This window comes from Hakea prostrata, chromosome 10, assembly GCF_041222555.1.
Source record: "Hakea prostrata isolate BN-2017 chromosome 10, UWA_Hpros_2, whole genome shotgun sequence".
Lineage (NCBI taxonomy): Eukaryota > Viridiplantae > Streptophyta > Magnoliopsida > Proteales > Proteaceae > Hakea > Hakea prostrata.
In genome coordinates, this window is record NC_142609.1 from 4,759,403 (window position 1) to 4,787,236 (window position 27,834).

General features: G+C 39.2%; 2 protein-coding genes across 2 annotated transcripts; one reads left to right on the plus strand and one right to left on the minus strand.

Annotated features, from left to right (window-relative positions):
• The first annotated feature begins 6,040 nt into the window (after positions 1-6,040).
• On the plus strand, positions 6,041-11,214 carry LOC149001631 (sulfite reductase [ferredoxin], chloroplastic-like). Its single transcript, XM_089136434.1, has 8 exons — positions 6,041-6,341; positions 7,421-8,203; positions 8,286-8,582; positions 8,875-9,072; positions 9,787-9,921; positions 10,053-10,169; positions 10,266-10,424; positions 10,520-11,214. Exons 1-8 carry the CDS (start codon positions 6,174-6,176, stop codon positions 10,574-10,576), a joined length of 1,914 nt encoding a protein of 637 aa, XP_088992560.1. The 5' UTR covers positions 6,041-6,173; the 3' UTR covers positions 10,577-11,214.
• A 1,226-nt stretch (positions 11,215-12,440) lies between these two features.
• Positions 12,441-27,331, minus strand: LOC149001632 (40S ribosomal protein S27). The gene is made up of 3 exons (XM_089138389.1): positions 27,080-27,331; positions 15,224-15,576; positions 12,441-15,119 (listed from the first exon to the last, which is right to left on the minus strand). The coding sequence occupies exons 1-3, from the start codon at positions 27,261-27,263 to the stop codon at positions 13,101-13,103; spliced, it is 2,556 nt and encodes an 851-aa protein (XP_088994515.1). The 5' UTR covers positions 27,264-27,331; the 3' UTR covers positions 12,441-13,100.
• Between the last annotated feature and the right edge of the window lie 503 nt (positions 27,332-27,834).

Sequence of the window (27,834 nt, forward strand, 5' to 3'; positions counted from 1 at the left end):
TGTTTAGTGTGCTCGTGAACAATTGAGTTGGCGGCACTATGAAGTGCAACTTGATTATCACAATATAGGGGAATCTACGATGACGAAAGTAAACCAAGATCATGAAAGAGAAATGTAAGCCAGGTCCATTCACAGGTAGCAATGGCTATTGAATGATATTTAGCTTCTGCAAAAGATCAAGAAATAGTGGTTTGCTTCTTTGTCTTCCAAGAGATAGGAACATAACCTAGAAGGATGCAGCAGCCAATAGTAGATTGATAAGTCATGGGGAAACTAGCCCAATCAAAATCACAAAAGGCAATCAAGTTAAGTGTACTAACTGTAGGGATAAGAATGCCTTTACTAGGGGAATCCTTTAGCTATTGAAGAAGGTGATGGGCATGATATAGGTGCGATTGTCAAGGTTGATGCATGAATTGACTTAAGATGTTGACTAAATGCACAAGGTAAATCAAACGATCAACAAGTGATTGATACAATGCTGCTGGATTAGAAAGAACTATGTAATAGAGTAAAAAATTTCACATTATGTTCTATTGCAAAATCTGAAGGATGTGTTCCACTAAGACCACAATCATTGAGAACATCCAAAGTGTATTTTTTGGCATAAATATAATGAGTGATCAGATTGAGATTAGGCAAAACCAAAACTAATTAGAGTTGTAGAGAGCTTGGAGAACCAATTTTGAGATGCTTGTTTGAGGCCATACAGAGATAGATGGAGTTTACAAACAATTTGCTTCTCTTCTGATATTCAGGCAGGGGTTGAATGTATGCATCTTCAAGGAGGTCACCATTTAAGAATGCATTGTGGACATCAAGTTGAAATAAAGGCCAATCATTGGCAATGTTTAAGTGAGAAGGACCCGAACGATTACCAAATTGGCCACGGGTGTGGAGGTGTCATGGTAGTCGATTCCTTCAATTTGGTTGGTAACCCTTAGCAACCACAGACAACCTTTATTGATAAGGAAAGAATAAATAAGCTAACCAACCGTTAACCCATTTGGAAGCCCACCCGTTCCCCAGTCCGACCCCAGCTCGGATCGCGCTTGACCCACCAAGTCAAGGTCGACGAATAAGTACAAAGGCTGAATAACAAGGTAAATCTGAATAAGATTCTAGCCAAAGAAACAGTATTCAGTCATGACTCAACTACTCGTGTTTGAGTAGGACTCAATGACTAAGAGTTAGATCACAACCTAACTAGGGTTTGAGTCTCACTCAAACTCATACATAGAAAATCTATAAAAAGATAAGGGAGCACAAGAGAAAGGTACGCTGAATAGAACTATCACTATTCGTATTATTATTGTTCATTACTTTATTGTCTTCCTTAGTCGGATTTCTAAGTAGATCGTCGGAGGTGAAAACCCGACCTCCACGGTCGAGCTCATCTTTGCAGGTTCAACCGGTGAAGGGACAATGGCACATTTAAGTGTAACTAACCCATTTGGTTTTTGTTTAATTTTGAACACTAATTTTGAACCAATAGCACGTGTACTTGTAGGAAGCAGAACTAAAGACTAGGATTTGATTATTGGTTAGTGCACTAATTTTAGTTCCCATAGTAGCACGCCATCCAAGGTGCTATATGGCTTCTGCAAAGGTAGAGGGCTTAGAAGTACCAGCAGTCAGGTAGTTGCAAATGACATATGAGATGGAAATATAATAACTTAAAAAATGGTAAAGGGGATGGAAAGTACCTGAAACAACTATAGAAGGTGATGTTGCAGACAAGTGGTAGTCCTTTAGTATATAGGAAGAGGGATAACATGAAATGGCAATGGGTCGGGTTGGGTTTGTAGGTGGAACAAAAATATGTTTTTTTTTTTTTTTTGGTAGTAGGAACAAAAATATGGTTTCATGAAACACGACATCACATGAAACATAAGTGGGTTTGGTGGTAAGATCATAAATTTTATAACCTTTCTAGTCAAATGGATTATCAATAAAAGTTTTGACGGTGCATAGGTCAAATTTGGAGCATCTAGGAGTGTTACCCCAAAACAAAGGCAACCAAAAACTCTGAAATGAGAGAAGGAAGGGGATTTTTTACATAAAATTTCATGAGGCATTTTCTCTTGAAGAATAGTAGTGGGTAGGTGATTTATTAAATGACAAGCTATGAGGATACAATCACCCCAATAAGAAAGGGGTAAGTTGACTTGAAAATGAAGGGAATGGGCAATGCTCAAAAGATGATGATGTTTGCACTCCACAACAACATTCCGTTGTGGAGTTTGAACACAATTTGATTCTTGTAGAACCCCCCTCCCCCCAACGATGTACAAAAGGCAAAGGTGCTATTATTAAAAAACTTGTTGGCATTGTCATAGTGTACTCAACGAATCAAGCCTCCAAAGTGGGTGTTGACCAAAAGAAAGAAATATTGAATGAGGAAATCAACATCAAATTTATGATGCATAAGGTAGAGTTGCCTGGGAAAAGTTATCCATAATGGTTGAAGAGTAACATCCTCCAGAAAGGGCTAGTGTATGATAAGGACACAAAATGTCAACATTTATTAATTTAAGATAAGTAGATGTAGATATCATACTTGAAGGGAAAGGTAAACGAGTTTGTTTTGCAAAAGGGCAAACAATGCAAATGTGCTTAAGAAAAAAATGAAATATCATTGTCTAGATGTTTCAGTTTAGAAATTGCACTAGGAGAGGGGTGCCTAAGTTGACAATGCCAGAGGTTGAATTGAGAAGGAGCAGCAGCGGTGGAAGCTAACAAAATCGAAGAGTCGAAAATGTAAAGGTCATTGTGTCTCTTACCCATTGCAGCACCGGTGTCGATAATCCACATAGAAGAATATTGGGAAGCAAGGAGGGCAATACCTGCAACATTATAAAGGGAATGATTAGTACTGTTAGGAAGCACCGATAGAAGTTGTTGAACTTGATCGGCAATGAAAGAAGGCAATGTAGGAGTACATGTTGGTGGGAATGGAGGATTGATTACCCTACGGAAGAAGGCAAGGATTGAGTGTTTGGCTAATACGATGTTAAGTTTGGATTTGGACAGACATTGATATGAATATTATTGAGAATCGATGCATATAATTAAATACATGAATGGAAGATTAACTTTTTAATAAGAAAAATAACCTACCTAGAATAGAATATTACAATAAAAAATCTACCTAGAATAAAAGATTACAACAAAATACTACAATAAGTAATCCACCTAAAATACAACATATGTACAGGTAGACCTATATTATAACAATGGGTTCCTAATATTAAAGAAATACAAAAAAAATAGCAATAAACTTCCTAATATTGAAGATATACAGAATAATATCAAATAACAATTTACGATTTACATGTATATGATCGAGACATCCCATGCCTCAAGACATGAATTCGACATTATAAATATAGAACCTCACCTTTGACCTTTAATCCTTTATAATAGATATCTCCTCTACTCCCATGGGGCTAGAGGAGACTTGTGGTCCATGCTGCCTTGCATTGGTTACTTAATTTTTTTTTTTGTCCATACTTATATATTAGGCTAGCTGGTATTGTACTTGTTATTTTCTTTCTTTACTTTTATCTATTTATTTAGGTTGTGGGGGGTACAAATTTAATTTATCAGAAGAAAAAAAAGCCCCTTGGCAAAGTACAATGACATAAGTCAACAAACAAAAAAGAAAATATAAAAAGTGAATGAGATTTTTCTCTAAAAGTTAGATTCCAGTGTCAATGTAGCAAAAGTAGCAATGACAATGACTACATAGAGGGCATTGCGAAAAACAAATATATATCATGGAATGAATACATCAATGAAATGCAATCTGTGGAAAGAAACCTAAATCATATATAGAAGTGATAGCTCCATTTGAGATGTTGATAATCAATCGATTACCTCCTCCAATGATAATATATATATATATATATATATATATATATATATATATATATATATATATATATATATATATATATATATATATATATATATATATATATATATATATATATATTATTTTTGGATATGAGGTTCATCCGGGCTAGCTTGCGCGCACCACGATTACATCTTCAAGGGAGCTTTTATATAATTAATGCGTCCCGATTATAATATTTAGATCCTACCTAGCCGAAATGAGCTCATCCAACACCATAACTTCCTAATCTTTAAGCATCATTTTCTTCTGTAAGACTTGACCATCTTATTATTAATATTATTCTTTTTGAAATTGACAACTTAATGTATATTGAGGGGGTAGGGAAGATCGAGGTAGCGTTTTCCGATAGCCCTTGACATATGTATCTGCCTGGTGGCCCAATACACATTTATCGAGAACTTTTTATTTTTTTAATTTTTCTGTCAATTATTTGGGAGAGTCAAAGCCTAATCTAATAATCTCTTCACTAAAAGGCATTGATCATCACTAACAAAACCAACCCTTTGATTGAACCATTATCTTAACTGAATTATTATGTAAAAAATTCGTGATGATATAGCACTTGGAATAATTGATGGAGAAGGTGAATGAGATGAGTATATACGGATTCACATCCTCCACAATTTGGGTTTCAGCAATACCCTATAATTAATCATTAAGATAGTGACATGTGGCAATAATAATGACAACTCCTAATAGATCCCTAAAATTTTCCCCAAATTTCAAATTCTTCTCCTCTTCTTAATTCTTATGAGAGTGGTTAATGATGCTAAGAGGGAGAGGATACACCGTCAAACCTTGTAAACTCCATTTTTTACACTTAAAACAAGGTTGTTCACGACTTCACGTATTATAGTTGAATTGAAGAAACTGGAAGAAAGAGGTTAAAGAATATGCATAAGAATATAATGACTAAAAGAAAATGAAAGAGACTGTAGAAAGAGAAAGTAATCGTATTATAGTTGAATTGAAGAAACGGGATGAAAGAGGTTAAAGAACATGCATAAGAATACAATGACTGAAAGAAAATGAAAGAGACTGCAGAAAGAGAAATTAATCGTGAAAATATTTATTTTTTTTGGATATGAGGTTCATCGGGCTAAACATTTAATTTCTGCATTAATATAAAAAGCTACCATGAGGATGTAATTGTGGCTAGCACAAGCTAGCCCGATGAACCTCATATCCAAAAATATGCCGTCAAGTGGGTGCATACCCACGACCTCCCGGTGAAAGTGTGGGTCTTTTACCGCTAGACTAACCCCTCATTGGCGATTGTGAAAATATTTTTTTCATGACATGAATAAAGAGGAAAGAGACAAAAAAATAAGGGATAAATTATAAGCCGTCAGCAGTATTTTTTTAATATTAATTTAAATTATAATTGTTGAATAATTTATTACCTCGTGTAACTATCCTAATTTTTAATGGTAGAGATGTGAATTCGGGCTGCTACACTCTAGCTCACGAATCCGGATCATCACCCCGTCATGGGAGCACTCTTTGCTCCTCGACGGCTTTATCACCACAAATCATGTAGGACCCACAAGTAAAAAAATAAAAAAATAAAAAAGATCACATCACCCAATCCTTGTATTTTTTGTGGTAAAGCCGTTGGGGAAGCTCCCCCGACATGTAGCTGATCCGGACTCCTAGCTCACAAGGTTTGACGAAAAAGCCTCCTTTGCCGGCCGCCACATCCCATTTTATAACAACCGGTCCAGGTTCAATGCATTTGGAGCCCCAAAGTCATGTAAAGGACCTTAAATTCTTTATTGTTTCTCACTTATTTTACTACTTTTAGGATTCCCATTCATTGGTTCTGCTACACTGATGTACACTGCGCACCCCACCTCCGCCTACCCAAGAGGACCAAGATTCCTTTTTGGAATATCCTTAACTGAATACCCATTTTGACCCCTGTACTTAGTGGCCATGACATGTGACTGACACATGCCCTTGTTCATAACTACATCGATTTTCAACTATTAGATTGGAATCTGAAAACATCGATGACAATCATAATTTACCAATTTACCCTTGTTACCGTCCTGAACACAAACCCCATACCTCACTATAAATACTGCTCGCTGCCTTTCGCCTGCAACACTTACTTGTAAAACCACTGGTCTCTATTCGCATTGAATCAAGAACGAATCGGTGATCGCAGAAGAGCTGTAAGCCTCAGGTGTTGACTTTGATCGGAGCTTAACAGCTTCAAAAATTTGATCTTTTCGTTTATTTCTATCTGGCGATGGCGACATCAGTGGGAACTGCAAACACTGCGATTGTCAACGATTCAAAGCTTCAGTTTCAGAGGTTTCATGGCTTGAGATCTAATGGTCTGGCTCCTTTCAAAACAAACGTGCACATCTTACCGATTTCGGCATCGAAGTCTTCTCTTGTGACTGCTGTCTCGACTGTGAGAATCCTCTGAATCCATCCTCTTAGCAGTTTGCATGTTATGTTTTTCATCTTTTAGTTTGACTGGAATTTTCTTGGTTTGGGATTTATCCTGTAAGAATTACTTTTAGATGCAATTGATCGTGGTTCTAGTTTGAGAGATCATCTAATTGCTTTATTGTGTATCCCATATGTTTAATATTAACATTTTCTCCTTTAGAAGAAGTATGTTGTTATTTTTTTATTGCCTCTGTGTGTGTCTGAATTCTGCCTACCAGAAATGATCTAGGTTGTTAGAACGATCAGATGGTGGATTGTTTTGTTAGTTTTCAAATTTCTCTGCCTTTTGATTGAGTTACCACAATTTGTTTTAATTATTGGTTGGTAGGCAAAATTGACTGGGTCAGTTACTTTGGTTTATGTGATCGCTGCAGATGTTAGGATGTTGCTTTGTGTATGTCACCAGCTATTCACACAATTAGGTCTTCAAACATTGCTTGAATTTGACTGGTCTTTCTTTTTCTGCAAAATTCCAATGAGTCTTATCATCACTGTTTACTGTTACTGGACTTATTCCCACCTAATCTCATCTGCAATGCCCTGTGGCACACCTAGTATTCCAGTCCTCTCTTAGTTCCTCAGATGAAGTTCTGTAATTTCCCAGATACTAACGATTACTTAGCTTCCTGTTTCTGGAACAATATTTCTATTGAAAGTATTGTTGCAAGGGTTAAATAAGTCGGTTCAACTTAGGTCATCGTTGAATTTGTTAGTGGTAATTTCTATCTCCTAGAAGTTCCTGATTATTTCTGGTTACCAATTTCTGCCTAGGGTAAGTGTGTATAAAAAATGGCATGCAGCACGGTGTAAATTCAACTGCTATTTATTTTCTTATAGATGAAGTATTGTTTTGCCTTTTACACCTTTCTTCCACCTGATCATAGTCTGGTTTTCTACGTTCCATTTTGTTTTTTGTATCTTTGAGGTTGTACCGTTCATCTTAAGGACCCTATATTCTTTAACCGTAGGGGTTTTATGGCTAAACTATTCAATGATGCCATCAGTTTCTAATAATAAATCTCTTTCCTTTCTCTGCAGCCAATAAAGCCAGATACCTCCTCTGAGACTAAACGTAGCAAAGTTGAACTAATCAAAGAGAAAAGTAACTTCTTGAGATATCCTCTCAATGAGGAGCTGCAGACAGAAGCTTCAAATATAAATGAGAATGCCACACAACTGATCAAATTTCATGGAAGCTATCAACAATACAATAGAGAAGATCGTGGCCAAAAATCTTACTCATTTATGCTTCGGACAAAGAACCCTGGCGGTAAAGTCCCAAACCAACTCTACTTGGCCATGGATGATCTTGCCGACCAGTTTGGAATTGGAAGTCTTCGCTTGACAACCAGGCAAACATTTCAGCTACATGGTGTTGTGAAGAAAAACCTTAAGACCGTGATCAGTACAGTTATTAAAAGTATGGGCTCAACTCTTGGTGCATGCGGTGACCTGAATAGAAATGTTCTTGCTCCTGCGGCACCTTATACGAGGAAAGATTACGTGTTTGCCCAGAATACTGCAGAAAACGTTGCTGCACTCTTAACTCCTCAGTCAGGTGCTTACTATGATCTGTGGGTTGATGGGGAGAAAATTATGTCAGCTGAGGCTCCTGAGGTAGTGGAGGCTCGTAATGACAATACTCACGGGACAAATTTTCCTGATTCCCCAGAGCCCATTTACGGCACCCAATTCTTGCCTAGAAAATTTAAAGTTGCAGTTACTGTGCCGACTGACAACTCAGTAGATATTCTCACCAATGACGTTGGCGTTGCTGTAGTTACTGATGCTAATGGGGAGCCACAGGGTTTCAACATTTACGTGAGCATTATTGTCATTATTTTCTTTTTAACAACTCATTGTTGATTTCTCTACTTAAGCTGCTAAACAATATCCACTGCAGGTTGGTGGTGGAATGGGAAGAACACATAGGGTGGAGGCAACGTTCCCTCGTCTGGGAGAGCCTCTGGGATATGTTCCAAAGGAGGATATACTGTATGCTATCAAAGCAATTGTTGTTACACAACGAGAAAATGGAAGAAGAGATGACCGCAAGTATAGCAGAATGAAATATTTGGTCAGTAAATGGGGGATAGAAAAGTTCAGGAGTGTTGTTGAGCAATACTATGGGAAGAAATTTGAGCCTTTCCAGGAGCTACCAGAGTGGGAATTCAAGAGCTATTTAGGATGGCATGAGCAGGTTTGGACCACAAGACATAGATCCATTTCTTTTTTTATGGTTTACTTACTGCTGCAGGAAATTATTTGATATGCATCTAATTTTTGTGCCCAGGATCTTGAACACAACTATCCTCACCCCCTAAAAAAAAAAATATATATATATATATATATATATATAAATATATATATATATATATATATATATATATATATATATATATATATATATATATATATATATATATAAAAAAAAATAAATATATATATATATTATGGACTAATTCTTGATTGATTACAAATTTTCTGGACAGGGTGATGGCAATCTGTTTTGTGGTGTCCATGTTGATAATGGTCGTGTTATTGGAGCAAAGAAGAAAGCTTTGAGGGAGATAATTGAGAGGTATAGCCTGAATGTGCGTATCACACCAAACCAGAACATAGTCTTGTGTGGTATTAATCCTGAATGGAGGCATCCAATCTCGGTGATTCTTTCGGAGGCTGGATTTCTGGTAAGAGCTTTTGCAGTTCAGATCAAGGATTAATCTGCAAATAGAATTTGATATACTATCCAAGGCTGATCAGTGTAAATTTTACCTGAAAGCCATCAGGGTCCATCAGTGATTAAGAGTTAAATCATATAAGTCATCTAGCATGACCTTTGATTTATCTAATGCAATGGACCTATGTTTAAACAAATGATACCAGATTGTCCTGGTTTGGTGAACATCTTCCTAGACAGTATTGTTTTCAGTTTGATTTGTTAGTCATTAATAGGGATAGCTATATTTTCCTTTTTATAAATCAAAATAACTGAAAAGTAATACCAAATTCGTGACATTTAACCATACCCTATGTTGGAATAGGACTCATTGTATCGGTGGGATCACAAACATGTCCACCATGTGCACTAATAAATGTGTGTATAGAACTTTCTTAATTAAGAGAATGAAGTAGCAGTTAGATGTGTAACTTGACTGTTGGTTGATGAATGGAAGTAGATTATTTGGAGAGGTCTCCTAGATTTCAGTTGGAAACTTTGTTGGGGGTTTCTGTAGCTAGTTTCCTTTACTTGGGGTCTGTTTTCTAACTTTCATTTACTTGTCTATGTTAGTTTTGCAATATCTGACTTGAAACATAGCATTGAACAAGCTGTTTCAGTTCTCTTTTCTGTTTCCCTTGTATGCGAAGAATGAGTACATTGACTGGATTTTGAACATGAACAGGATCCTGAGCATGTAGATCCCCTCAACCAGACTGCAATGGCATGCCCAGCGTTTCCACTTTGCTCACTGGCAATAACTGAGGCTGAACGGGGAATACCTGACATCCTTAAGCGGGTTCGGGCTGTATTTAATTTGGTGAGTAAATAATGAATCCTTTCCTTCCTGCTGCGAGCTTGTTATGGTTCAGAATGGTTATTATATGTGGTTCAACTGGCATAAAATATGTTCTCTGGATGTTCAACATGCCTGATCTTTTGGTATAACAGCTCGGTCTTGGGGATGATGAATCAGTGGTGATAAGGGTAACTGGATGCCCCAATGGATGTGCCCGCCCATATATGGCTGAACTTGGATTCGTTGGGGATGGACCAAATAGTTACCAGGTAAATATAAGAGACCGACTGGCACTGAATTTTCAAAGCTGACATTTTAGCAAATATTGAGATCTAAATTGAGCTAATTGCTTCCTTTCTAAACAGATTTGGCTAGGGGGAAACCCAAACCAGACATCCTTGGCACAGACCTTCATGAATAAGGTGAAGGTTCAAAACCTAGAGAAGGTTTTGATTCCATTGTTCAATAGTTGGAAATGTGAACGACAACCGAAAGAATCATTTGGTGAATTCACAACTCGTATGGTGAGCTACAATCCTCCTCCTCCCCCAACCCCCCACCCCCCCAAAAAAAATTTACTTTAAGACATATTGACAAGGACTGCATTCTTTTCTGTCAGGGTTTTGAGACACTCAAGGAGATAGTTGATAGCTGGGAAGGTCCAGTAGCTGTATAAGGAGACACAAAGAGGCAACAAACCTACTAATTTAATTGCATTCTTGCTAGTTGGCCATGGATGTTATTCAAGGTTCTGTTGCCCCTCAGCAAAGTGGGACAGATGAATCACCTGCCCTACCTCTGTTCTGTGTTTGCTTAACCAGCTTAAACAAACGGAAACGTACGTTGGCGGATCCAGCTAAGCTTTGTATGAATTATGGAAGATAACAAGTCTAGAATAAGACATAATTCCCAACCTTGATGGTTGGTTGGTTGTTTTTGGAAACCCTTCGCCAGTGGTAATTTCGAGTCAGAGTTCAAATCAGTTTCGTCCATGAAATCCAGAGTGAACACTTCGTTCAACAGGATGCAAGCAACCCAGTTCCACCTGAAGATTTTGGTGATATATCCATTTATCTTCTCCTGATATTTTGCCTCTTACGGTTTCTATGTTGCAGCCTTAGTTGTGTCCTCTTTGTTCTTAGTTCCATTCCCTTTGAGTAAGGCCATTGTACTTGGATCGTTTAGTGGCATGTTTCTTTTGCACATCTCTATTTGTAACTCTCTTTTACTAGCAAGTTTCTCTTGCCCATTTACTTTTGTAACTCTGTCTCTTAATTATATAGTCTCTGCACTCTGAAGGGTTTTTCGTTTGGATGAGATTTCTATATAGGCTATAAAAGTATTACGTAAATGCTATAATACGAGTTTAACTCACTACATGAGTAAACGTTATCTTTAATCTGGGTCAATTGTGTCTATTCTTATCTTCTCGACAAAGACTTTCTTTAGACTATTCCCCTACATTAAAGCTCTTCTTGGGTTTGGAGATACTCTTCTTGAAGCCGCTTGCTCTCTCTCTCTGCCTTCTCTACTAGGATTGGGAATGGGGCTTTTACTTCTTTCTGGCTTCATTTTGGCTCTCGAATCACTTACTCTTTTGGCATCCCAAAAGATTCCCCTCTCCTTTTCATTTCTTCCAAAGCCTGGGACTTCCCTCTAGCATTCCTCCTGGACTCTCCCCCATCCTCTCTTCCCTCCCTTCCCTTTCTAGTTCCCCACTTCCTGAATCCTCCCTTTGTGTCCCTTCCCGGAATTTTATCTATTCAGACTCCTCTGCCTGGCACTTTACCAGATCCCCCTCTCTTTAAGGTGCCTTGGGTCAAGCTAGTTTGGTTCAAAGACTGCATCCTTAGGCACTCCTTGACTGTTGGGAGAACTCTAACCCATCGCCTTCCCACCCAGTGCTTTCTCATCCACCGCCATATCCCTGTACCATTTCCCTCCCCCCTTGCATTCTTTGCAGACTAGATCCTGAAACCATTGCTCACCACCTCTTCTCCTGCCCTTACAAAACCCATTTGGCTCCTCATCTTGTCCGCCATTCGGTACCGTTGTAGGGGGCCTCCCCCCTTTGTCCTTAAGTGTGTGTGGATCTCTTCCAGCTTTGGTGGCCCTTGGATCAATGACTTGATTAGCAAGCTCATCTTCAATGCTTGTATTTTCTATTATTGGCTTGAGCATAAGATGGATCCCAAGTCTCCCTCCTCTAATGTGATTTGGAAGGTCATCTGTCTCAAGCTTTCACAAACGTCTAGTAGACTCCCCAAGGAACTGGCATCTTATTGTTAAATGGAGTTCGTCTACAAAACAGAAAACAGCAGCAGAAAACGGAAGACAAAGCGCAGTTCGAGTTTTGGGAGATACGGCTAATTAAGCAAAATTTATATAGAACAAGAGGTCTAATTAAACGGGAATGTGTTTACAATGGAGAGTTCACCAAGTGCACCTTATACTGTATGTTCGGAAAGCCAACAAAATACGTTTTTTCTTCTCTTCTGGTGTGCCTGTGCGTGATCAAATGATGTAGCAGAGGGTTCTGCTTTACAAGTGATATCCATATTCCCTATGAAGATTAGACGCTAGATTTGGTGGCTAAAACCTACTTGAATCTGGTGCCTAAAACCTGTTATTAACAATATTGTCACAACAGTACAACTTCCTACCCAAGACCCTAAAGCTACCGAAAAAAATGTGCTATGATTCAAATATGGCCTCAAACCTAGAGCTTGACATTCATGTGAACAGTGGAGTAGATAAAAGAAAAGTACATAGCTCAAGATAAGGGCAAATGAGAATATGATCAAAGGGATACTTGATTGTGGACCCTTTTACCGTGGCTTACAATCCATAGATATTCGGAGATGGCTAAGAAGATAACAGAGAAACTAAGCAAGAATAAACGAACTACAGGTAAGCTATAGCACATGCTGATACTTACATATTGCGCTTACAAACTGGGGCTGAAGTCATAGACGAACAAAACCTCTTGGGTCACACATGATAGCCAATTTTTAACTCTGTTTTGCGCTGTAAGTCAAATCATTTACAAAAGAGTAAGATAACAATGTAACAGATCAGTAGCCTTTAATATGTACACATCTTTAAGGTTTCCACAGTTGGGTAAACAGAAAATTTGAATGGTCAAAATGGTCATCGGGATCAGTCTAGTGTAAAAAATACCACTGGAAAACTAGCATTCTTTATATGAGGCTTGAGAATGGTTCCTCTCTGCTGCATGCTAGCGGTGCTACACCCTCTCTGTTTGAAGGAACATCTTTCACTGTTAAATCATCAGGAATGTCAGGAAGAAGTTGTGTCACTTCAATGTCTCCATTACTGACACATGAAACTTCTGCTTCAGTTTCTGGTAAATCACTTAGAAGGGCATCAAGGGTGGACCTAACATTCCAGTTTCCTTTTGGAATGAATTCAACTTCCAGAACTGGAGTGTTGAAATCCACTGGAACAAATGCATGATCAAGTATGTTCTGCAGTACGTTCTTGCTTAATTCTGCACCTTGGGTCTCTCTAGCAATGGTCAAGTCAATGCAGGGAATAGCTCCTTCAGTAGAAGAATCAAGGGTTTGATCATCATTGCCTTCTACAAAAAACTTGTTCTCAGCATTGGTCCCTTCCAAAATACGCATTGAGCCTTCGTCAATCGGATTTATGGGAGACCAATCATCAAGGGGAGTAAACTCAACCAAGGGATCATGGTATTTGTTCCCTAGGTTGTGAAGCTGGTCTGTGGGGCAACCTTGTGTAGGCTTACCTTCACTGGTTTCTTCTCCATTGTTTATTTCTGCAATTTGCACATTTTCAACAACAGATAAATTGCTTTCTAGCCCATCTTCATTCAGCTCATGTTGTCCAAAAGGTCCTTTGGATGCTGCTTTTGTCACATCAATATTTGGAAACTCCATAGCTTGTCCCAAAGATGTCATGCTGCGGGGAGAGGCTGAAACTTTTGCATCCTTGTTACCATTTTCTTCATCAACAATCGATTCAGGATCTGTACCTTGTTTACATGAAATGCCCGAGGACATCAATTTCTCATCAGCCCAATCATCTTCATTAGTAAAATCAGGAGCCTTGATAACCAAACTCTCCGTATATTGTGGAGGTTGAACTGCAGCTGAAAATAAGAACCCTGAAAGTGCTGAAGCTAAAGCATCATCAATAGAAATAACCCTTTTATTTGTAGGGAGATCCTTCTTTGCAGACTCAGAATCCTCAGTACAGTCCTTGCCATCACACAGATGGCCACCATCATCATCTTCATCAGCATTTGAAAATTCTGGGGCAGTTATTACCACACCTGGGAACTGAGATACATCCACCGAGAGTGATGCAACATTGGTGGCAGACAATGATTTATCAAAATGACTATTGTCGGTAGCTGTTTCCAATCCCCCACTACTGTGGTTTTCATTTCCATCATTATAAAACGAGTTGGACTCAGATTCATTGCATGAAAATTCGGGAGCAGATATCCTATTGCATGAGTATAATCCAGGCCGCTCAGATTTTGTTGCAAGTACCTCTAGTTGCTGCTCCAGTCGTCCAAGCCTTGTCTCAATGCCAGCAAGGGGCTTCAGCATGTTTTCTTCAAATCTTGAACACACCATTTCTAATCTCTCAATTCGGGAAACAAGCTGATCCAAGACTCTATCAAGACGGCTACAAGTTGAACCATTTTCTACACTGCCAGAATCATACTTCTGCCCCATACCCACAGATTCTAACTGTGCAGAATGGCCAACTTCCTGTTTTTTCAGCTCCTGCAGGTCACCCATGCTGGATTCAGATTTCATGGATTCTTCATTGGCCTGTGTCAATTCTTCATTCTTCATTTCTAATTGACCAGCACTGCCAGACGTCTCTTCCTGTTGTACTTTATTTCCTATTAAACTGCTGCTTGAGTTGGTGGTCTTCATCACACCATCCCTCGTATCAGAAACACGTCTATCTTGCATTTTGTCACTCCCACTCTTAGACAATTGTAGAAGAGTGGGAACAAGCATAGCCATTAAAGAACTTCTGCTCGAGTCATCCACAGGTCCCACCACTTGGTCTGAACCAGTGGATTCAACAGCATCAGCAAATACATATATCTCCTCTACATGTACAGAGCCCTTGGTCTGAAGTGAGAGCAACCGCAGTGTAATAGAGAAGCAAGGGCTTGCATCACTGATCTCTGCTGTAGCTTCGTACACATCCTGCAATATTTCATCAATCAGAAACAAAACAAAGTACAAAATCCTAAGAGTAATAGGAAATAAGTTTGTCTGAGAAAAACCAGGTTCTGTTAAACCATTGATACCTGAATTGTTCTCCCCAGTTGTACTGTTCCTTTTGACTGAAAATTAGTTTTGCCATCAAGTGAGGGACAATCCAGTACCTTCACTTCTACCCAATCATCTTCACTGGAGCTATTAGTAACCTCACTCTTAGCTTTCTCTTCAATTAGCTCTTCACTAGACCCTATTGGTTTTGTGGCCATAGCTTCTTGATCACGGGCATGGCAACTTTCAACCTCCTTAGTGGCAATGCCACAACGTACAGTGCAGAGATATTCATCACCACTCTGTGGGTAGGGTGAATAGTATATCTCATATACTCGAGCAGTACTCCGCACATAGACCTGTCGTACTTCATGTTTTTGGCTGAAACTAACTGCAGTCCAAAAAATCATACAAGAAGATAAACAAAAGATCAAGATGCATTCAACAGTCATCATTCCTATTGGGGTACACAGGAACATAAACAACCCCATTCCTAAGCAATTTGTCTACCACTCTAATTTACATTTCTTGGTTGACAATGAAACTCAACATGCAAGTGAGGTGCTACCTGTTGAATAGCCTTTGTTATAGAAGCATAATGCCAGGTTCCTCCCCCCCCCCCCACCCAGCGTTTGAAAATAAAGGAAAGGAGATGCAGAGGGGGAGAGAGAAAAGCTCTCAATGGCCAATTACCAAAAAACCTGTCAATGCCACTTGAAGATGAAAAATGCATAGTTTTACCACTGTGATAGTGTTTGGAAAAGTACAAACCGCCAGAGCTATCCGCGATGCCTCCACTCTATTCAATTTATACCACAGGCACATACGCAGGAAATGGTGAAGCAGGCCTTGGCCTGGCTGAACCAACATGATGCACTTTCGAAACCCAGACCAAGGGCTGGCCTCGACCAGTTTCCTGGGAAGGGCTGGGATTAGTAGTATGAGTTTACTTTAAGTACCATAGTTGCTTGGATAGATTATGTAGGAATGCCTTGATATTTGTTTCCTTTTCTCAGCATTAACTTAGCATTTTTTTTTTTTGGATGATTAAATAATTCATTACCAAAGAGAATAAAAGAAAATACAAGAACACAAGGGACAAGCCCAGACAAAGCGAGAAAGAGGCCTAAACTAACAAGAAACCTAAGAGGCATTGAGCCGAGCAACTACCTAAGAGCAACAATTAAAGCAAACTAGTTGCACAAAACATAAGTGACCCAAAACCAAACTAAGAAGAAAACTAAGAGACATTGAGCCAAGCAGCTATTTAAGGGCAACAATAATAGCAAACTAGTTACACAGCACAAGTGGCCCCTAGCCATACAGTTAGACTAGAAAACAACCATGGAAGTGGACCAAAGGGGCCCCAGCTAAACTGACGCAGTCTCCCAATCGATCGGAGCTATGGAAAGCCTTCCTAGTAACAAAGCACATGGACCTACGCAGCAGCACCACAAACGCAAGGGAATGTAGCATCACAAGATTGAGATAAAGAATGAAGAGAACTATTTAGACTCCAAACTAATTGGAGAGTTAAAAAACGATAGCCCTCATGGCTTTCCCCAAAAGCCAAAGAAGCCATCAATGGCTAGAACCCTCGACAAATTGAAGCAAACCCCAGAAACAGGAAGGAGAGAGGGAGAAACAAAGGGAGAAGAAGAATCTGAATTTGAGGTCAAACTGGATACGGAGAGATCAACAACTGTGGCTCTCAAGCTTGCCCCCCAACACTGGAGAGGCCAAAGAGAAAGAACCCTCAATGATGTGAAGCTGAGTTAAAAAACAGACGATAGGAGGAGAAATAGAGAGCGGATATGAGTTTGTATTTGAGTTTGAACCCGATTTGGAGAGAACAAAAACGATACCCATCAAGACTTCCCCCGATGCCAAAGGAGCCATCGAGACTAGAACCCTCAACAAACACAGATGAACACTAAAATGGACCCAATCACACTCAAATATTTTTTTTTTTTTGGGGGGGAGGGGCAAAGGAAAGAGGTTGCGAGAGGAAGAGAAGAATAAAGAAGACGGGAAGTGGATTATACTTATTACAGCTAGTTTCAATACTTCTGCTAGGGTTATTGCTAGTTTATTTCATCGCAAATTTAAAATATTCAATAATGAAATTGATTAATGAAGAATTTAGTAGAAAGCTCCAGCCTATGTGTGTAATTAAGTTTCCCCTTCCCCCTTTTCCTCTTCTTCTAACTTCTCTTAGTGAAGCACAGAATTGCAGGCCCACCTCTAAACCCATTTCTTCCTCTATTCTCTCTCTCCTCTTTTGAAGGTACCAACAATGATAATGATGAAGACCTATATGCTAGTAATGTCTTTGGTCTTGCTTTAATCTCTTACAAAGTAGAAGATTTTGAACATGAAGATTGGCACAGTAACAGCCTTTTCCATAGTCATGTGAAGTGTGATGATCAATTATGCACTATGGTGATTGAAAGTGGTAGTTCACTAAAGAAGTAAAGATATCTCTAAATAAGCTGTTTGTAAGTTAGGATTGGCGGCAAAGCACATCCAACCCCTACATAGTTGACGGGTGAGTGACACTAACTTCAAGGCTATTGATAGATGTTGGCCACTCACTCTAGATACTGTTCAGGGTGACATCCCCCCTCTAAAGGTTTCTCATGTTCTTCTTGGGCAACCATGGCTATCTCACAAGTGATGCAAAATTGGCAGCAGATACAAAAGAGAGAAAAGCCCAAAGCTCAAGCCCATTAAAGCCTAAGGACATGACCCAAAACAGCCCATGGATTGCATGGGCTAGGACTATTGGAGTGGGTTAAAATGAGCCCATGGTTTCATTGGCTTGGATCACTTTAGTGGAAGAAGAATATCAGCCCACTATTTTGAACTAAGCCCAAGTCTAGCTTTGAAAAGTCAACAAAAGGAGCTAGTAGGTGGTGTTGGTTAGTGGTGGGGTATAGTAGGTGGATATTTTCATTATTGTTTTGACTAATGGTGTTGAGTAGTAGTTGAATGTTTCCATTATTGTTTTGACTAGTGGTGTTGGGTAGTAGTTGGATGTTTCCATTAATGTTTGTAGTAGGTTGTGTTAGCTAGTGGTTGGATGTTGCCATTAATGTTTATGTCTCTTTAGAATGCTATATAAAGAGACTTATGTAAGTGGTGAAGAAACAACTTATGAATTGAAATCAACTTGCTTGCTAGCATTCCTCCTCTTTGGAGAACCCTTGTGTTTGATCAAAGTAGGTTGGTGTTCGATCCAATCGATCCACCTTGCGGTGTGAAGCCCGGGTGTTACTTTGTTGTCCTTATTATTCTCTTAATTCTCTTATATTGTTCCATCCATTCTTCTTTATAGCATACTGCTGTTTTGAAGACCTAGTTAGTCCTTGTTCTTAAACCAATATCCTTGTTCTACCACTTTAGTTTTCAGCCTTCCATTATATCTGAATTTTATCTATCTTAAGTCTATCAAATCTGAAGATTGATTCCCTATGAAAGGTCCTATTTGGCTACTGTTTTGATCATTCAAATACAGTACTACATTATTTGGTATCAGAGCCATGACAGGGAGTAAAACTTTTGGATTGGATACTGACCTTATGGCACAAATGATGGGGATGTTGCAACAATTGAGCAACCAACTCACTGCAAGTCACAAGCACGAGGAAGAGAGGCGCTCAGCAATGGAGGCTAAAGTTGTTACCTCTACTCATGCTCCACACCCTCCACCCATCAAAGAGTTACCTAAATTCAATGAGCATGTTGGTGATTCTCAAAAGGTAAAGCTTGAACACCAGGAGTTCATTCACAATAGCCATAACACAGGGCTGGTATTGGCTCCTATTACAAGAGAAGTTACCCCTCAACCTAAGGTGACATTCCCTCCACTTATCAAACAGTTGCCTTCTGATTGCCTTACGGTGGTTCCTGATGAGTTGCCTAATGAGCTACCTCTTATGCACGATATTTTGCATGCCACTGATTTGGTATCGAGTGTAGTGTTACAAAACCTTCCGACCTATCACCTCAGCCTAGCAGAGCACAATGACTTCAAACGACAGGTGGATGAGTTGCCACATAAAGGAGTCATTCAAGAGAGCTTAAGTCCATGTGTTGTACCGTCATTACTCACTCCAAAGAAGGACGGCTCATGGCGACACCACTCTAATGAGGGAGACACTGAACAAATGTTGAGGCTGCCCCAACTCAAGCCACCAATCACTAACATCATTGAAGAGGTTTTGGATGATTCTTATAAAACCACTCGTCGTGGCACTGAATACCATGCTTTCCTCGTCAAATGGAAGAATCGTCCACGACATGAGAGCACCTGGATTCATGCTGGCAACTTCAAGAAACTCGATCCCGATTGGTGTGAGCGTTACATATCATTCATCCATTCGTCGGAGACGAATGTTTTCAAACCGGGAAGAGTTGATGTAGAATTGGCAGCAGATACAAAAGAGAGAAAAGCCCAAAGCTCAAGCCCATTAAAGCCTAAGGACATGACCCAAAACAGCCCATGGCTTGCATGGGCTAGGACTATTGGAGTGGGTTAAAATAAGCCCATGGTTTCATGGGCTTGGATCACTTTAGTGGAAGAAGAATATCAGCCCACTATTTTGAACTAAGCCCAAGTCTAGCTTTGAAAAGTCAACAAAAGGAGCTAGTAGGTGGTGTTGGTTAGTGGTGGGGTATAGTTGGTGGATATTTCCATTATTGTTTTGACTAGTGGTGTTGGGTAGTAGTTGGATGTTTCCATTAATGTTTGTAGTAGGTTGTGTTAACTAGTGGTTGGATGTTACCATTAATGTTTTTCTCTCTTTAGAATGCTATATAAAGAGACTTATGTAAATGGTGAAAAAACAACTTATGAATTGAAATCAAATTGCTTGCTAGCATTCCTCCTCTTTGGAGAACCCTTGTGTTTGATCAAGGTAGGTTGGTATTCGATCCAAACGATCCACCTTGCGGTGTGAAGCCCGGGTGTTACTTTGTTGTCCTTATTGTTCTCTTAATTCTCTTATATTGTTCCATCCATTCTTCTTTATAGCATACTACTGTTTTTTAAGACCTAGTTAGTCCTTGTTCTTAAACCAATATCCTTGATTCCCTGTAAAAGGTCCTATTTGGCTACTGTTTTGATCACTCAAATTCAGTACTACATTAACAAGGAGATCCAACATTTGGATATGCAAACGCCTACTTTTTAAGCACTGCAACAAAGCCATGAAGTTTCTTCCTACCAAGGACCTACCTAACATATAGCTGAAGAAAGCAGCAGCCTCATTCCTCCTGCAAAGTTGTTTTAGATAACCTCCTTGGTCCCTTTTTGAACTCAACGGAGTCAGGTTCTTGATGTAGACCCAGATTTTAGGGTTAATACAGGATCTTCTAATTCAATTTGCAGCAGCAAATAGGGATCTCAGAGTTTCGGTTAGGGTTTAGAGTGGGTTACTAGGCTGCTGTGACTGTAAATTCAGGTCAGAATTAAAGGTGCTGTTTGAGGTTTTAGGTCTAAAACTGGAAACCTAATGGGACAGGGAAGGGGTTAGGGCTTCAGAGATTTTGGTTGGGCTGGTAACTGGCTTAAGGTTAGCTGGGTTGGTAGTTTAGGATTGCTAACAGGGGTTTCTTAAGGCTTAGGGCAGATTTGGAGGGTTTGGGTTGAAGAAGAGAAGTTTCTAGAAAATCTGGAAATTCAGAATTTTCTGCAGTTCTAAGGAAGAAGATGACTTGCAGAATTTTTAAACTCTCTAACATAATTCAGATATGCAGAAACTCGAGGTAGGACTAAGTTCTAGGGTCTCCTGTGATTCCAATGAAGGTGGAAAGGTGGGGTTTATGGGTTGAGTTTGAGGGACTTCTAATTGAATTAGGTCTTGGCAGTCAGGGGAAGAAGAAGAAGAAAGAGAAGCCTGCGGACCCTAGGGATGACTTAGGGCTTTAAGGAAAAGTGATGGGAGGATGTAGGGATGGTCTGTGATTGGAGAGGTGATGAACCTAAGGTCTGAAACAGAGAGAGAGAGGGGCCGGGAAGGTAGCAGTAACAGGGGATGGGATTCTAGGGTTTTGGCTACATGGGAAAGGGAAGGGGAAGGCTAGTACTGGGCTGAAACTAAAGGGGAGGAGAGGGAAATGACTTGCGATGAGTTTAGGGACATTCCCACGTCTTAACAACAAGGAAAGGGGGCTGGGATGAGGGATTCCTATTGGGGTGGGAGCTGAAAACGTGGGAAGAAAAGAGGGGCTGGGAACGGCTTCTAGGATTTTAAAAAAGCTGTCCTTACTTGTTTTTAGGTGCTGCAGTGAACTTGCTGTAGAAAGGCTGTAATGCTTGCTGGAAATTGTTGGTTGAGCTTGAGTACTGAAAGAAGAGGAACTAGAAATTGAAGAAGAAGATAGTGACTATAGGAGAACCTCCTACCCAGCCGCAGGTCACCCTCCCAGGGATCCCACGACTTCCCAAGTCGAATTTTCTCAAACTCTATTCATTCATTCATTAATCCAATCTGAAAATTACAAAGTGAAAGAGGCTATTTATACCCTAAAAAAAGACTCTGACTCGAAATAGGTCACTTGGTTGCCAAGCAACTTAAACTTACTAAACTAGCCTAACAAATCAACTTGCAAACAAGGACCAACTCAGACTCAATAACTAAGACTCCCAACAAAATAGAAAAGAAATAAAAATTCAGAATTTAAAGCAACCTAAGACTACTTGAATTAGGGGCTAAAATGACTATTTTGCCCCAAGATTAGATTTGGCCCCTCCCCCTTGATTGGGCCTTCATCCGAATGGGCTTGGTTCCTTTTTATGCTCTTTTTAGGGGCGTCCAACCCTGGATACATCAGTTCTCATCAGAAATGGAGAGCTAGTATAATGGCCTTGGCCTGGCAAGACTGACATGATCCACTTTTAGAAACCCAGACCAAGGACTGGGCCTAAAACAGTTTCTGGTTTGGGAAGGTTTGGGATTAGTAATAGGGATAATTACTAATGCCTCCCGTGTTATGGGTTAATTGAACGTTATCCACTGCATTTTTTGAAATTACTAATTGACCGTTAGAATTTGCATGGATTTACTATTACTATTGCCCCCTGCCCCAGGGGTGATGTGGCATCTTTACATTTTTCAAAAACCCCAAAATGATTAAAATAGCCATAAGATGAGTTATTACTTATTTGCCTATCAGGTAAATTACAGAACTACCCTTAATACGCAATAGGGAAAAAACAGAGCCTTAAACTGAAACCATTGGTCTTCTTGTTGACGAGCCCTAAACGAAAACTAGGGGTCTTATTCCTCTTAATGAGTCCTAAACCAATACTTAAAGCCACCTTCTTCCTCTTGACAAGCCCTAAACCGAAAGTAGTGGCGTTCTTCCTCTTGACAAGCCCCAAACCAATAATGAAAACCCATCTTCTTCCTCTTGGCATGCCCTAAGCCAAAATCAGACGTGCATCTTCTTCATCTTGACAAGCCCTAAACTGATACTGAAAACCTTAATATCCCTAATAGATGGTACCAAAAACCCTAAATCCTAACCACTTCCACTTAATTTGGACTGTGATAAGCATGCATTTACCATTATTTATTTGATTTAATTCCCCATACTTATTTAATTAAAGAGAGCTAATTGAGTATTTTTGTGTATTTTTCAGGAATAAGGAGATTTTGGATATTAGAGATAATATGGAGTAAAGTTGGCAAATATATTAGATATTGGTGGATTTTAAATCATGGCATTCAATCTTGCTGCTCAAGAAATCATGAAAAGTGAGATCTTAGCCAAATTGGAAATAGGTGGAGGTCTAAGGAACCAAATTGGTAATAAATCTGAAAATCGGGTAAACAGACCTACCTTCAGTAGTTTGGGCATATCTCTCTCGTATGAGCTTGGATTTTGATGATTCAAGATGCTATGGAACGATATTGAAAATATCTACAACTTTCCAGTTTTGAGTTTTTCCAAATTCCGGAAGAATAAAGGTCAAATCGACGGGTAAAGAGAGGAGATTCATTGTGTGCGGGAGACATAAAAGAGAAGCCAACCACAGAAAAGAAGACGGTGAATGCAGCTCTCATCTCTCTCATTGCTGAAGAAGAAGACCACATCTCTCTCTCTCTCCCCCAATGTTTCATCTTTATTTTTCTTATGAACTTTGTGATAATGAGTAGCTAGTTCTTTTCTTTGGGATGTAGATGAACCATGCTTATTTCATTAATTTGATTGTTCTATCTCTTCTAGTTGATTGTGTTTGAGTTTGGCCAAAGATGTTCTATAGCTCAGTGAACTAAGCGTGCCAAGCTTCCGCGAAGGACGATAGTCTTGCGAAGATAGGGCATACCTAGGAAGACCATCCCTAATTTACTTTGAAGTGTAGAGTTATATCGGTTAGGGAAAAGCATTGGGGATTCGAAATCCCAAAGATCTTCACATATTCATAGTTTAAGTTTTTGCATTAATTAATAGATTTAGTTTAAATTTAATTTTGTTAAATTCAATCTTAGTAACTTAGCCTTTTAGTTCCCCATAGTTCGACCCCGTACTTTCTGCTTGCTAGATTAGTATAGGATTTTATTTTTGATTGGTTAGCGAGACGATCAGAGTGTCCCTTTGATTGCTTCATTTGTCAATGATTTGTACAGCTTTATTCGTGGATGAGGAGTCGTCATTTTCTATCAAGAATGCAATGTCATTTACAACCCCAGCATATTTTGGATGCTTGAAGGCCCCGCTGACCCAAAGTGATTTAGAAAGATTCTTACATTAGCACATGCAGTAATTTGATGGCTTCTGATCGTAGACCACCCAACAAAAGCTTAGAGTTGGGGCTTTCTTCGCCCAGCCTTGAATCTATAAGGGACCACCTTGTTGTTTTCTCGCTTGTTGGCTTCCTTTATTAGGTTGGGCCAAGCACTTACTAATGGTAACGTATCACCCCACCTATTCATTTTATTAATCCCACCACCTTACCTCTGACTTCTTTCTATTGTGCGTCCTTTCCTAGGTTTTTTTCCCCTCCCCTTCCTGCTTGATTATAGAGAGTTCCTATTTCTGCAGCTTTGTTCACGAATGATTTTTGCTGTTATATTTACCAAAAAAAAAAAAAAATTTTTTGCTGTTATAGACAGATGGACTGGGCCTAAACCAGTTTCTGGTCTGGGAAGGTTTGGGATTAGTATTAGGGATAATTATTGATTCTTCCCCCATATTATAGCTTAATTAAACATTAACCACTGTACTTTTTGAAATTACTAATTAAACCTTAGACTTCACATGGATTTACTATTACATTGCCCCCATGATGTGGCATCTTTAAATTTCAAAGACCCCAAAATAACCAAATTAGCCTTGAGATGCATTAATACTTATTTAACCATTAGGTTAAATTACAGAATTACCCTAATGGGGGGCATCACATGTCCACCCATTACTCACTACCACCAGAGATGGAGGTGACCACCTTGGAACCTTTCCGCTTGGTTTAGCATGTGTACAAGGACTGATTTACGGGTAGAGAGTCCTCTGGACCCTTAGGATTGTGATCCATTCCACACTTTTTTTGTTACATTAGCCATGGCTGAAATTTTATTTTATTGTAAGGGTAGATTAGGAAATTCCCTTTATTTTAGTTGGGATATTTTTTCCTTTTTATCGTAGGGTTATTTTAGGAAAGTTTTTCTTTTTTTTTTTTTTCCTTCCAGAATCATGGATCGAAATGAAAGAAATCAAGAACTCGATTATAGCCGTCTCTCCTCCCTGGCAGAACTCCTTGCTCTTGCCGGTCAGTCTTGCCTCTTCCACCTCTCAGTCAATCTTGCCTCTTCCTCCTCTTAATCTCCTTTGGTCTAAAAAAAATCCCTCATCCCTCCCTCTCTTCAGTCTGGCAACTCCTCTTTCCTGGTTCCTCTTTTCATTCTTCTTTCTTTTGTATTCTCCTCTACCATATCCCTATGGCAGTACCCCTGTTTCTGCAAAGAGTCCTCTTCTATCCTCTTTGTCTTACTTAGTTTCTTCTCCGCATAAAAACCTACGGCAGCACCATTCTGCCAGTATTCTTTCTACTGTTCACCACTAGAAGAGCCTTATCCCATTCTACTGATCCATCTGAATGATTATTCACTTTGTAAACCCACTTAAAACCGATCAACTTTCTCCCTTTAAGCAAGGAAACTGAATCCCACATATGCATATGTTTTAGAGCAGCTAATTCTTCATCCATAGCTTGATTCCAAATGAAGAAGAAGGTTCCAGCAGAAAAGGATTGAGGCTCTTGACATGAGGAAGCAAGGAAAGAAAAAGATGAAGCTAAAAAACAAGTGCTATAGTCTTTAAGACAAAGAGGAGGGTGAAGATTATGAGTGGGATACCTAAGCTCAACTTGTTGTGGGATGATGAGTAGATTTTATATCTACTAATTAATTGGTTTTATTTCTATAATTTTGGTGATTTTATATATTTCCTAGCAAATTCTAATTAAGATTTATTATTTCTGCTTGCACAAAACCAACCAAATCTGCACGGGTATTATTGAGAAATTCTATGAAAAGAATCTTAAAGAACCAAGCTGGATTTTATTCCACTCAAAAAGGAAAGTCTTTTTCATCAAGTTAGAGGGAAGGAAGACAAGGTAGGGCTGGGGTGGGGGGCTTAATACTTACTTGCTGTTGTTGAGGGTTGATTAATAAAACTTGCAGAAATTATAGAACTCAAAACTCAAAAGTGTCGCAGGCTCTCTTCTCTGGAAACTCTTCAATACTCCTCAATATCCTTCAATCACGAATTTTAGTAATATCAACTTGGCTTGTTTACATATGAATGGCACTATTTATAGCCTTACACGAAGGATTTCCTACTAGGACTCAACAAACAAAGAGTTCTACTTGAACTAGAACTAACACTTAGACTCAACAAGGACAATAATTAAAGAAGGTTATGTTGTAAGGACTTCTAAATAATTAATAATTGCATAAATTAAAATATATATATATATATATATATATATATATATATAATAAAAACTCCTAACTTAAGAAGGAATCTAATTTAGGATTTCAACTTGACTCTCCTACCCCCCCCCCCCCAAAGGTTTGGCTTTACTATAAAGCCATACGGTTTTAGGCTGCTGTCCCTTCGTTCCTATATGCTCTTGGGGCTTCTCTAGAGAAGGGGTCCCTCTAGTTACATCACTTTCACCTAGCTGATATTGGTTTGTCACTGTGAACCATAATAACTATGATGTATCAAAAGAATGCCTCCAGGATAGTTGGTGATAACTATGATGTATATAAAGAATGCCTCCAGGATAGTTGGGGATAACTATGATGTATATAAAGAATGCCTCCAGGATAGTTGGGTGATCCAAGAATCCCTTGGAGAAGATTTGATCCAGCCCACAAGCCTATCGACTCCTGGGGAATTTTCACCTAGCCTTAACCATCACTTTTGTCCCAATTCACCCTCTCCCATAGCTAGAAACTCAATCCAAGCTCCGCTCCCAAGTTACAACTATGAACACGAGATTTCCATCTTTACACTTATTCGAAACCCAATAGCCTAACCCTACATCGCTGAAAGTTCAAAATCAGCATTATTCCTTCATCAAGGAAACCAAACCTTCACTAACAGATTTCTTACCATTCACTGATAAATCAATCATAAAACCTAACCTCACCTCACCTCACCTCACCTCACCTCACCTAATTTTACCTCCCATGCACACAGGTTCTTAAATATTATTACAATCTCTAATTGGTTGAAACTCATAGCATCATCTCAGAGGGTAAAGAATTTACACAAATTCTATATAAACGAAATAATTGATTGATTCTGCAATTTCACTTAAACCGAATTCGACAAACTAAATTATAAGATTAAGGACTATGTAAGGGTTTTGACATTACTCTTAATTTCGCAAGGTCCCGAAACGGGTGAAGCAGGCTTCAAAACCAGGTAATCTCTCGGACTAGCTTCAGTAGTTTCATCAATTGGAAAAGCGGAAGAGTCGAAAGTGAGATTAGCCTCGAGAGATCCATGTTCGACCATCCAATTGGTTGAGAAGCTGGAAGAGCTACTCCCTGTTTCCATCGTTGTTCCTTTTTCCGGTCGACTTTGATCTTGAAAGCTGAGTGGTCTTTATGCAGATTATACTCCCATCACCGCTAAGACACTCGAGGGTAACGCTGTAATTCTCCTTGTGTTATAGAGTGATTTTAGTAATTAAAGATGCATTAACCGCTTTTCAGATTCCGTGGCGTATGACATTACCATGTTTGCCCTCAAGAAATAAAAAACGCCACATTCATTGCTCATCCGTGGATGCATGGTACAAAATGTTGGACGTTTTGGGTCCAACTCTACCTTCAAAGAGGGAACCAAGATTGTTAAAAATCGTCACTGCAAGGTTGATAGAGTGGTAAGATTCATATTTCTTAATGAAAAGATCATGGGTTCGATTCTTGCATATGATAAAACTCCCTTTGAAAATGTAATCGATGTGCATGCAAGCTGGCCCGGATGAACCTCAAAAAAAAAAAAAAAAAAAGATTGTTAAAAATCGATTCAAAACTGTTCACAAAAACAAATAGTAAGAGCAAGCCAATCCTAGTAGTCTATAGCCACCTCCAACGAGCAAATCAAACTATGATAGCACTATTAT

Bases quoted from the DNA above. Each gene is read 5' to 3' on its own strand.
- LOC149001632 (XM_089138389.1), bottom strand. From the start codon at position 27,263: ATGGAAACAGGGAGTAGCTCTTCCAGCTTCTCAACCAATTGGATGGTC. The intron at 15,577-27,079 runs GTAATGTCAAAA...TTTGGACTGCAG, and splicing joins GGGACCTTGCGAAATTAAGA to TTAGTTTCAGCCAAAAACAT. The intron at 15,120-15,223 runs GTATCAATGGTT...GAAATATTGCAG, and splicing joins AACTGGGGAGAACAATTCAG to GATGTGTACGAAGCTACAGC.
- LOC149001631 (XM_089136434.1), top strand. From the start codon at position 6,174: ATGGCGACATCAGTGGGAACTGCAAACACTGCGATTGTCAACGATTCA. The intron at 9,073-9,786 runs GTAAGAGCTTTT...GAACATGAACAG, and splicing joins TTTCGGAGGCTGGATTTCTG to GATCCTGAGCATGTAGATCC. The intron at 10,425-10,519 runs GTGAGCTACAAT...CTTTTCTGTCAG, and splicing joins GTGAATTCACAACTCGTATG to GGTTTTGAGACACTCAAGGA.